Source organism: Rosa rugosa, chromosome 1 (assembly GCF_958449725.1).
Source record: "Rosa rugosa chromosome 1, drRosRugo1.1, whole genome shotgun sequence".
Lineage (NCBI taxonomy): Eukaryota > Viridiplantae > Streptophyta > Magnoliopsida > Rosales > Rosaceae > Rosa > Rosa rugosa.
The window spans coordinates 68,214,214-68,225,200 of record NC_084820.1 but is presented as its reverse complement, the minus strand read 5'-3'; the positions used below and the strand labels follow the sequence as shown (position 1 = coordinate 68,225,200).

The 10,987-nt window shown below is 36.6% G+C and overlaps 1 protein-coding gene and 1 long non-coding RNA gene across 9 annotated transcripts; both read right to left on the bottom strand.

Moving 5' to 3' along the window:
- Nucleotides 1-213: 213 nt before the first annotated feature.
- LOC133733784 (uncharacterized) lies at nt 214-5,482 on the bottom strand. Its single transcript, XM_062161424.1, has 4 exons — nt 5,066-5,482; nt 4,757-4,940; nt 1,646-4,636; nt 214-296 (listed from the first exon to the last, which is right to left on the bottom strand). The coding sequence occupies exons 1-4, from the start codon at nt 5,480-5,482 to the stop codon at nt 214-216; spliced, it is 3,675 nt and encodes a 1,224-aa protein (XP_062017408.1).
- A 54-nt stretch (nt 5,483-5,536) lies between these two features.
- LOC133746083 (uncharacterized) lies at nt 5,537-8,978 on the bottom strand. Of its 8 annotated transcripts, none has more exons than XR_009863961.1 (10): nt 8,710-8,978; nt 8,567-8,594; nt 8,296-8,524; nt 8,093-8,173; nt 7,522-7,674; nt 7,204-7,264; nt 7,069-7,126; nt 6,759-6,864; nt 6,486-6,672; nt 5,537-6,009 (listed from the first exon to the last, which is right to left on the bottom strand). It is a non-coding gene; the product is annotated as an uncharacterized LOC133746083 (long non-coding RNA). The 8 variants fall into 8 exon arrangements; XR_009863957.1 differs by having other exon boundaries at nt 7,522-7,691; nt 8,296-8,438; XR_009863953.1 differs by having other exon boundaries at nt 6,759-6,901; nt 8,296-8,438.
- Nucleotides 8,979-10,987: the final 2,009 nt, after the last annotated feature.

Below are 10,987 nucleotides of genomic sequence, written 5' to 3'. Positions count from 1 at the left end.
GTGGTAAATTTTCTTAGTTTACCATATGAGTCCTCAAAATAGTAATATTAGTCCTCAAAGTGGTAACATGAGTCCTTAAAGTGGTAAAAATAGTTGATGTATGAGAAATGTTAACATACTATAGCTTTACCCCCTTATATAATGCTGCCAATACAAAAAGCTTTAAAAATATAATGAAAAGTATTATGATCACCGTAACATGAAGACCAGCTTCTACACACTTGCATTCACGGATTCTTTTTCCTTTGAAAAGTTATCTTCCTTGCGGCTCTTAAGATTAGCAATCTCATGGTGTCCTGAAAAATATAAATGTCTTAAATATGCAGCTTTATCAACTAAAAAAAAATTCTTTTATAAAAAAAATAATCAATCGTCTTAGGGGGGTGTATTGTATTTGGATTTTTGTAGATTTTTTGAAAAGTCCACAGACTCTTTAAAAAGTTGATAGATTGTTATTGATTTCTTAAAACCATTGATTTTAGCAACAGACTTTTATTGATTCATGAAAATCTATATACTTTATTTTGAATGACTTCTAAAGATTTCCTAGCATGTACAAAATATAAAAACAAAAAACAAAACCAATGCAGCCCAAACACAAAACAAAATAATAACTCGCTGCCTCTTCAATGTTCATGTATCTTCTAATAGAAATTGACTCAAATGAATGATTGTTACTCTGTCTAGCTAGTTTGTTCTCATTCCTAATCTTCCAACAACATAAAGATACAATATAGATCACTTGATGTTTATGGTTAATTATTCTCATCAATTTTGTTTTCGCCGATTAACATATATCATAACAATATTTGTCAATATCTTGATCTATAATCAATCAAATAAAATTCAATTGTTCAACCTTTCTTTGAATCATAATATAAATTCAAATTGATGAGAATAATTGATAAGATAAAATTTAGTATGTCATAGCAACACTGTTTAAGGTTTTAGGGGTAGACCACAATATTTGGGTATTAGCTAGGGTTTCATAAATAATTTTTATTGCTATTAGAGTTCGAAGTATCACAATTAAAAAATAATTAAATAAATCACATTCAACAGCTGCAATGAACATGTTGAGTATCAAAAAACGTTGATATCATAAAAGATTAGAGAAAAGACAAAAAATCAAGAAAGAGAGATGATGAAGGACCAACCACTTCGGGCGCAGAGAGAAGAACTTTGATAGTTTTTTTTTTTTTTGGAAGAGGGAGCTTTGATAGACTTTTTCAAATCTTTGGTCTGAATGCTGGAAAATTATTGGATTTTGATATGTATAGTTAACACTACAAAGTCCATAATTATCCATGATTTTCTAATTCCATAAGTATGAATGATATTTTGAATACCTCTGTACTTTTATTCATTTTTAAAAGTCCTAATTGAATACCCCTAGATTTTGGTGGAATTCATAAAGTCTTTAAAAATCCTAATTGAATACCTCAAGACTTTCATGGACTTCTAAAAGTCTATATTGAATACATCCAGACTTTTAAATTCTATAGATTTGTTTAAAAGTTCCACTAATTCCATATACAATACACCCCCCTTAGGTACCTTCTAAAATTGCATTATGTGGAAGGAAGCAAAATTTCTTTATACACAACGTATGTTGTGAATACCCCTTCCTCACCCTCTAATGAACCTTTTTTTACCAAAACTTTGGTGCTTGCCTCTGAAACTCCTCTCGATAAAGCCACGTACAGCTGTCCATGGCTGAACACATGATCAGGAAGGTAAATACCAACATTTGGTATTGTCTGGCCTTGTGATTTATTTATGGTAAGTGCAAAACTCAACTTTACGGGGAACTGCTTTCTTGTCATCTCAAACGGGAGTCCAGAACTTTCGGCACTCTTAAGAGCGATTCTTGGCAAGAAAACTCTAGTTCCCGAAAAATGTCCTGTTAAAATCTCTGCATCAATTAGATTGTTATATGCTCCGCGGCAAGTCAATCTTGTACCGTTGCACAACCCCATCTTTGGGTCAATATTCCTCAAAAGCATAATTGGGGCACCTTTCTTTATAATCAATTGATGTGGCGGCATACCAGAAGGTGAAATCGAATTTAAAAATTCTTGTTGATACATATTTCTGGTGTCATCCTCAACTGAGTCGAAAGAGTATAAGATTCGTTCAGGCCCTGGAAAGTGTTGTATGATTCTTTCATTGAGTACGTCAACATCATCATTTTTTGGAGTAATTATTGCTCTTTCAACCATGTACCCGGCATCATTTACATGACGATCCAAATTAGGGAAGACTTGATTAACCAACTGGTTGATTGATTCTTCATTCTCCCATGGTATGATCATGGGCCAAGGTATTTGTATTATGTCTTCAACCACAGTTGGTTGTTCTCCATTACCAACACGAAGTAAGAACTCTGAGAAATCTGGATCGTTGATGGATCTCATATTCTGCGTCAAACGAAGAATCTTCACATCCTTCCAAAATGAAGCATTAATCAAACTGGCTTGCACCATCTCAGATCTCGTACCCTTATGGATAACAGGAAGAACTTGTCGGAAATCACCCCCGAAGATCATCACCTTTCCTCCAAATGGCAAATCGACACTTGTTATGTCTCTAAATGTTCGATCAAGAGCTTCAAACCCATATCGATTCATCATTGGTGCTTCATCCCAAACAATTGCCGATGACTTTCTTATCAACTCTGCTAAATCAGATTGTTTACTAATATAACATGTTGAAGATGCATCAAGATTAAGAGGAATTTTAAACCTAGAGTGTGTCGTCCTCCCACCAGGTAGTATTGTTGCTGCTATGCCAGAAGTTGCTGTTGCCAATACAATATGATCATTGCTTCTCAAGCTTGCTAATAATGCACGATATAAGTATGTCTTTCCAGTTCCTCCTGGACCATCAACAAAAAATATGGCATTGTCATGACACTCAATAGCAGATATTATGGAATTGTATGCAAAAGTTTGATCCTCATTCAAATGATGAACTGCATCCCGGTCTTCTTGAGGAATGTTAATTGAAATTTCATCTTGTATTAGCCTTGGCATTGAAGAATTTTCACCACCATCTTGAGTCATTTCTGGCAAGTCATAATCAAAAACGGACTTACTGTGCTGCACCAACAACTCGTTCAAGTCTCGTAAAAGTCTATTTGTGATACGTACATTGTCCGTGGTGCTCGTAGAAGGATAATCCTCTATCATGAATGGATAAAATTCATCCCACAAACTGCGTACTTCATGGGGCATGCAATAAACCAGGATGGTGACAAACAATCTTCTTAAAGATGACGGCATACGTATATTAGAGGCCTCACGTAGACATTGTCTAATACTTTCGTCATCTTCTAACAAACCACGTTCTTCAACTGCTTTCTTGAATGTCGGTTGTAAGACCCCATCAACTGTCCTTAAATCCTCAAATGACTTAGGTCCTCGAACATGATTAAGAAGAACACGCAAGTAAAACTTTTCTCCTTCTGAAGGTGACACTGTGTAAATTCTTCCAATGACTTTTTGGTTGGTCTCCCTTGCTTCCCATGTTTTATGTCTCCCATCCCATTTGTAATGCTCAGGAAACTCTCGATATAAGTATTGACGTGCACTTTCAAAATAAGTATTCTTAGTAAAAAATTCTGTGAGCATTGTCATCGAGCTTCTTTCATTTGCCAGAATTGCTGTTACACTTTCAGTGGCATTAAAGAAAACATTGTGTCGATTTGGAAGATGAATTTGCAATCGTTCAACTGATGGATACATTCGATTCATCACGAATTTAAACATCCTCCACAAAGCTTCTGGTGCACAAACCCATCTTGCATCAACAAAGTTTCTTATTTCATCTTGATTTGCTTCAGGCCGAACTTCAAATGTTACTCTGTCTGGACCTTTGTAGACATATTTATACAAATACTTGACACTCTTAATGCTGCAACAAATTTCCACATTGATATGACAATCATATTTTGTGAGTAACCATGGATTATAGGGGATAACCCAACTATTATCCAGTGGTCTATTTTGATTGCCATTAGATTGCATATCTGATTGATTGTCTCGTCTACGATAAACAGGATAAGAATCATTTCCTTGAAATGTGGTTACTGAAAATGGCTTTGGATAGCCTCGTTTGCAGCTCCCACGCTTCATACATGGAGCATTTCGCCTATGTACCCCACATGGACCGTGTATCATGTGCCCCAACACTGCATTGTATAACTCTGGCTCTTCATTTTGATTTGGAATTTCAGCCCGAACAATGTGGTCATAATCATCTGGGTTGTTTAGTTTATCATCGTCACTCAACATGAGAAGCATATGAACATGTGGGAGACCACGTTTTTGAAACTCGATGACATATACGTATGCAACAACAGTACCCAAGACTCCTTTTTTAATAACATCATTCTTTAACTCTTCAAATTTGGCACGAAAAATTATAGTAGTTAGATCCGGGCGATCTTGTGCCACTTGACCAGGTAATAACTCTGCATTTATTTCTTCCCAATTTGGATTACATGTCATTGTGAGAAAAATATCCGGCTTTCCATATTTTTGGACCAAAGCCATTGCATCCTGATATCTTTGGTGCATATCACGTGGACTTCCAATAAAAGATGATGGTAAAATAGTCTTGCGACCAATGTTACCTGTTTTCAATGCATTTGATTCATCTCTACTAAAACAAACTAACTTGTATAATAAAAAAAATAAAAAAAATTAAATTAAAAAATTTAAATTAAAAAATTAAAAGTTGAAAAAACTCATACCTGCATTATTTTCACCAGCATTAAGTGAGTCATGTAGTCCGTCATACAACTCACGTCGAAGAGTACTTTGATTGCTGCGAATCCATCTCAACTTTTGTGTTTCAATTTTGACGTAATTATCCACGACATATTGTTGCAATAGACGGCCCCCTCGGAGTAAAAGTGAATCATCATATTGACGGATCTGAAATGATAAATTTAGTAGTTAACGTGATATTCTTAATCATTCACAAAAATAGAATACAGGGATGTCCTTTAAGATTAATTATTTTTAATTCATAGTAAAAAGATGAAGGAAAATTTATTCACCTGCAAAATATATGCATAATAGTCACGACACGTCAATTTTTGACCATTATTATTCCTACTATTCACATCCCATCCATATGTTCCATATGGGAACAATAATGGATACTGTAAGGGATCATAGTACCCAACACAATCTTGAATATTTAGAAGCTGGCCTTGCTTTGTTTGTACAACAATATCACGACCTGTCAGATTTTCCACATCATTTGTACCCACTATTATTGCAGCAACCTGGGATGCTGAAGGCAAACTGTACTGATGTTGGTTTGCAGCTTGCTCTCTAATGATGAGTCTGCAATTTTGCAAATCCGGACGCTGAGCTAGGTGATGAAATGTTTGCACAAATGGGTTATGTTGATTCAAAATTCTTTGTATTTTTTCAACCACATCTCTATGTAATGCTGCATTCTCCAGCATACGATTGTCCACTTCATGGTCAGTATCATATATATACAATTGTAGATATCTTGGTCTATCATTGGCATTTGGTAGAAGACTTCCTATCTTATGATATATGGATCCCTGAGCACGAAATGTGAAAGTACCACCCCCGGTTGCAAGACTTTCATCGACATGCACACCCATTGATGTGAATGAAAATACATGGTTGTAGGCTCGAATGTTTTGCCTAAAATGGGCTCCTTGTGGAGATTCAGAGGAGAATAGCTCGATCATATCTGGAGGAGAATGTATGGGAGGCAAGACAATCTTTCTATTGGAGCAACACATGTCTCTACTTTCGTGATAGAACAAACGGGCATGACAATGTGGACATGTCGTCGATGCTGGCAACTGAAATTTTGTGACTCCGATGGCCTCATTAAAATTTCTAGCACAATTATGAGTTCCGCACCCGCGCCTGCGTCCGCGACCTCTACCATGTGCTTGCGCAGTAACACTACTACGTGGCCTATTGTTTGGATGAATAGGATCGAGACTACTTCCTGTTTTTAAATAGTAATGTTAACAATAAGCTACTATATTTTTAAGTGGTAATGTTAACAATAAGCTACTATAGTCACAAACATAATAATTTTAGATTTATAAATTACTTGTGCTGCACATGTAAATTGTATTGTTCGAATAATTTCTTGTATTCGAACATGAGCAGTAATAAATGGTAGCGAAATTCAACAGCTTTAGTAATTTTTTTTTTGTTTGTTAGGAAAGGAACTAAAAAGCTTGTTTTCTTTAATTTTTATTTTTTCATTGTTCGATCCTTGTCTATATTATTGATAGAAAAGTTTTGTATTTCAGCAAATTATGAACTACATAAAAAACGATAGTGTTTGCTAACAAATATAAGAATTGAAGACACACGAATTGAATAAAAATATTCAATAATCAATTAGTGGTGCTTGGTTTTTTTTTGAAAAGATTTAATACATTCTAGTTCTAGAAAGCCAAGTCAGTAAGTTACCCTCCCTTGCTTCCACTTGATTTCCATTGTTACTTATATTTTCCATATTTCGCCGCATTTGATAATTGGCGCGTCTTCGGGCTGAACACTCAGCTCGTTGTGAGGAATTTAATGACAGTCACCTTTCTCTTTGTCGGGCATTCCTACGATGCCTTTCTGCCTCTAATGCATGTAGCATTGTGTTTCCCTATATTGTTAACCACATAAACATAATAATATCAATTGTCTTTCTCAAACCTATCTAGCAATGGAAGTCAGAACTTGTGAATGTACCTGATCTCCATTAGGTGGCGGCGGAAGAGACCGTGATGAAGAAGCCATTTAACCAATGCGTACTTCACTGGAAGCATACCATAATTCAGCAACTATGTCTTCAGACCTATAAATGTAGTTTTAGTTTGATATCAAACCACTACCTGAAAAAAGTTCAACACACCAACCAATTGACAAAAAACAAAATACAAATTGAAACCATGTATGAAAATTGGGCATCCAAATAAAACTTGGGAACCCAATGTATACCAGCAAAAGTAACTGATACATGAGAAAAAGACATAATGTTTATTGAAATTCAGTTGCTTACCAGTCCTTTTTTTTGGAAGCAAACCACCTCACTTTGTTTGTCAATAGTCTTCACAACTCTAGTATTAATAACAAAGTAAATCAGAGAACAAAAGAAAAGAGATGGAGAGATTTTGAAATTCATTAAAAAGAGTACCTTAAAACTTGTAGATGTATTCTTCTTTATTTCGTCAATAAAGTTTATGATTTTAAATGTCCTGCACCCCAAAAACAATATAAGGAAAAAAAAATAAATGACTTTTGTACTAATGGGAAAATCTATTAATTTAAGGAGGATACTGCATTCTCATGACGACTGCAACTCATGTAACATTCCATGCACCTACCCACATATTTGCAGCAATGATGTCTTAGTAACATCAATGACCTCTGTACTACTGACAAAATCTACTAATTTAAACATATATACTGCATTCTCATAACCACTGCAACTCTCATGTAACATTCCACGCACCTTACCCATAGATTTGCAGCAATCAGCTACTCCCCAGCTACCTTTGCAACATCAATCAAAGCCCCAACTTGATTTGTGTAGGGTATACGCGCACCGAGCTAAGTAATTCAGTGGTTTGCTTCACCGTTGCCTATGAACGTACTCTCAACTTTACTGCCACCACAGAGCATCTGAAATCAATTTGACTAAGTAAAACAAAATCAAAGTAAAGCGAAGTACTCAATAAGCAGAAAGTCACCTCATTTTGTTTGTTAAGAATCTTCACAGTTTCAGTATTAGAAACAAAAGTAAAGGAAACAAATAACAACCCTCTATAATCAATTTTGACCGGTAAACAATATTAGAAATTAAGATTAGAAAAAGCCAACAACATGAATGAGGTAGAAGACATAGAGAGATCTGGCCTTGAATGATTAACTTTGAGCAATAAAAAGAACACAGTTTGCATGCCATCTGACTGTTCCTAGTAATCTGCAGAAGCAATTACTTCCTACGTATATAGTGAACATAACATTTATATTATTTTAAGAAAATTAGACGTTTTAACAGACTCTAGAAATCAAGTAATAACCTTAAAGCTTTGTTCAATATGCTCCTTAATTCCTCACAGCTTCAATCAATTCTTCCTTAATTGCTCACCCGTCCTGTTAATCTGATATGGAGCAAGTTACCAATTCTCCTCTCTCAAATGATGCATACACAACCAATCATAAATTAAGTGTAAAATAAAACTACAAACCAATGGAATTGCTAATCAAGCATGTAATGGCATACCTAATAAGGACTTGAATTCCAATTTCATCAACCTTCCTAAGATCCTTACTTCCAATTGTTGCTGATAACTCTAAAAGAGGGGCTGGGTTAAGGCCTATGCTGGAATCAATAGCTGCATTAACATGAAGGTATTGCACATCTAGCTGCAATCACATAAAGAAAAATAAAGATATGAACTGATTCTAGAAATCAATTAATATAACCTTAGAACTCTGTCCAAATTTGATACCTTTTTTTTTTTTTTTTTTTTTGTAACGACCAAATTTGATACCTTAATTGCTCACTGATTCTCACCAATCCTGTTACACATATAACAACACCATTAGTAGAATCGAAGGAATTTATTTTTCTTGTTTCCCTTTTTCTGGGATGTACCAGAAAAAAGAAAAAGAAAAACAAAGAGTACGATTATACCTTCTAAACACGATTCAGTTGAGTGCTCTTCCGAACCAAATTGAAATTGCAGGAATTTGATTTTCTTCTTTTTCCTTGTTCTGGGTTGATCATCCATCTTGCCTCTTTTATAGTTGGTAAATCGTGGTGAGCCCATTGAGCGCCGATAACTTCCCACGTTCATGTTAAGATCGTGAGTTTTTTGGTTGGTTATTACCGGTGAAGGAGGCAATTCTCAGTTGAGTGGGTATTTCGTGCGTCTCCCACGTCCGACTCTCTCCCCGGATAAACAAATTCAATTTCTTTTTGTTTGGTTTTTTTACAGTAATAACCTTGTGTTTGTTTGTCAGAGTCAGATGAAATATGGGTAAATTAGGCAGTTCAAAATTTGGTGAAGCTTTTAGACGCTTCGCTTTATTGTAGTAGAGATATGATTCACTGCGAGTCGATAATGCTCAAGTGTTAGAATGTTGTCCTTTATCTCTACTACTATAAATGGAGGCCCTCTTTTGGTGTCAAAGAGCTTCACCAAATTTTGAAGTGTCTATAATACCCTTTCATAACATAATTATTAAATTAGGTCAATAAAATATAAATAGATAAAAGTGTAAATTGAAATTAAAAATAGCCAAATCACCAGATAGAGCAAATCTGACTTTGTAACCCAAATATCAAAGTTACTGAAAGCATCATCCTTCTTGCCTGAAGAATTATGCAAAGCAAGAAGTTAAAATTATTAGGTCTATATAATTATATACCATGTGTGTTTGAGTGTTCATATTTCATAGACTAGAAAGTCCATCCAATCGCACCTGGTTAGTAAACTTTCAAACCCAAGTTGATGTATCGACAACGGAAATGAATTTCATCAAACTCATTCATATCACACACAAACCCAATTCAGAACAACACAATAAGTAACAATTGGTGTCCCTAATCGTCTTCAAATACAAAATCATTAATGGTGGAAAAGAGCAAGAACCCAATTGATCGAGAAGAGCAAAAACAAAGTAAATACCTCTTAAAATCAAGAAGATCGCCACGTCCAGAAAGCCTGTGCTTTGTCTTTCTTGGAGGAAGCTCAATTACCTTGTGCTCAGATGACCAGACCTCAATTCACTTGGGTTAGGGACTGAAATACGAGCAGAAACAACATTGAGAATATAAGAGCCTGACTGATGAGGAGTTGGTTCTTTGAAGATAAAATGGTTATGAATCAAGTAGGTGTAGAAATACATCCATGCTCAGCATTGACAAGATCTAGGAGGATCCCTCCCATCTGCTATATATAACAAACTCAAAGAAAAGAAACAAGTCCATAACAATGGGGGACACATATACATTCCATTCCCTATGCAAGTCTTAATTTCCACATCCACCATTGCACACACCAGTTTCAATTGGTGATGCCAACAGTTTTTCAATCACAACTCCATACTTTAACACATGATGCTGAATAATAACATATAGTTTTTTTTTTTGGTCTGAGAATAATAACATATATAGGTTTTTTTCGACTAGGAATAATAACATATATAGTGAATTCCTTGTTATATAAAATAAAATTTAAACCCCAAGCAATTCGCCACGTGTCAGTTTCTCATAGATTCTAAAGGCTGAAGGGACCGACTTAAATTTTTCCCTCCTTTTTGAATCCTCGTCTCTTTCCTTCGGCGACTATATAAAGCTCACTACTCCAAACCAAATTCAAATTCAAATCTGATAAACACACTCTCTCTCTCTCTCTCACTGGACCAAAACCCTAACCACCGCCACAACCATGTCGTCGCCGGCGATTGTGCTCCTCATCCTCTTCATCCTGGTCGTCGCTGCTTCAAACCTCCTCTACTACCTCCGCCTCCGCCGATCACAACCTGTCCGTCACTCCGCCAACGCCGCCGTGCCGCTGCAGCACTCACCGTCTCGCCTCCGGCAAGTCTCTCCTGCTCCTTCCTACTCCTCCTCCCGCGGTTCAAATTCTCCGACCTGAAACGCCCCGGCTCCGTCACCGTCGGCGGAGACTGCGCGATTTGCCTGCAGGCGGAGTTCGAGCCGGAGCACCAGCTCCGCCTCCTCCCTCTCTGCCTCCACGCCTTCCACGTGGATTGCATCGACACCTGGCTCGCCGGCGAGTCGCTGATTTGTCCAGTTTGCCGCGCCGAGGTCTTCCGGTCCGACTCGGACCTCCTCCTCCAGACAGCCTCCTCCGCCGGCGGAAGCTTCCGGCTGGCGATCGGCAACGTCAGCCGCTGCCGGCGTCAGGACAATTCGAGCTCGCGAACTCACTCAATTCGCGGAG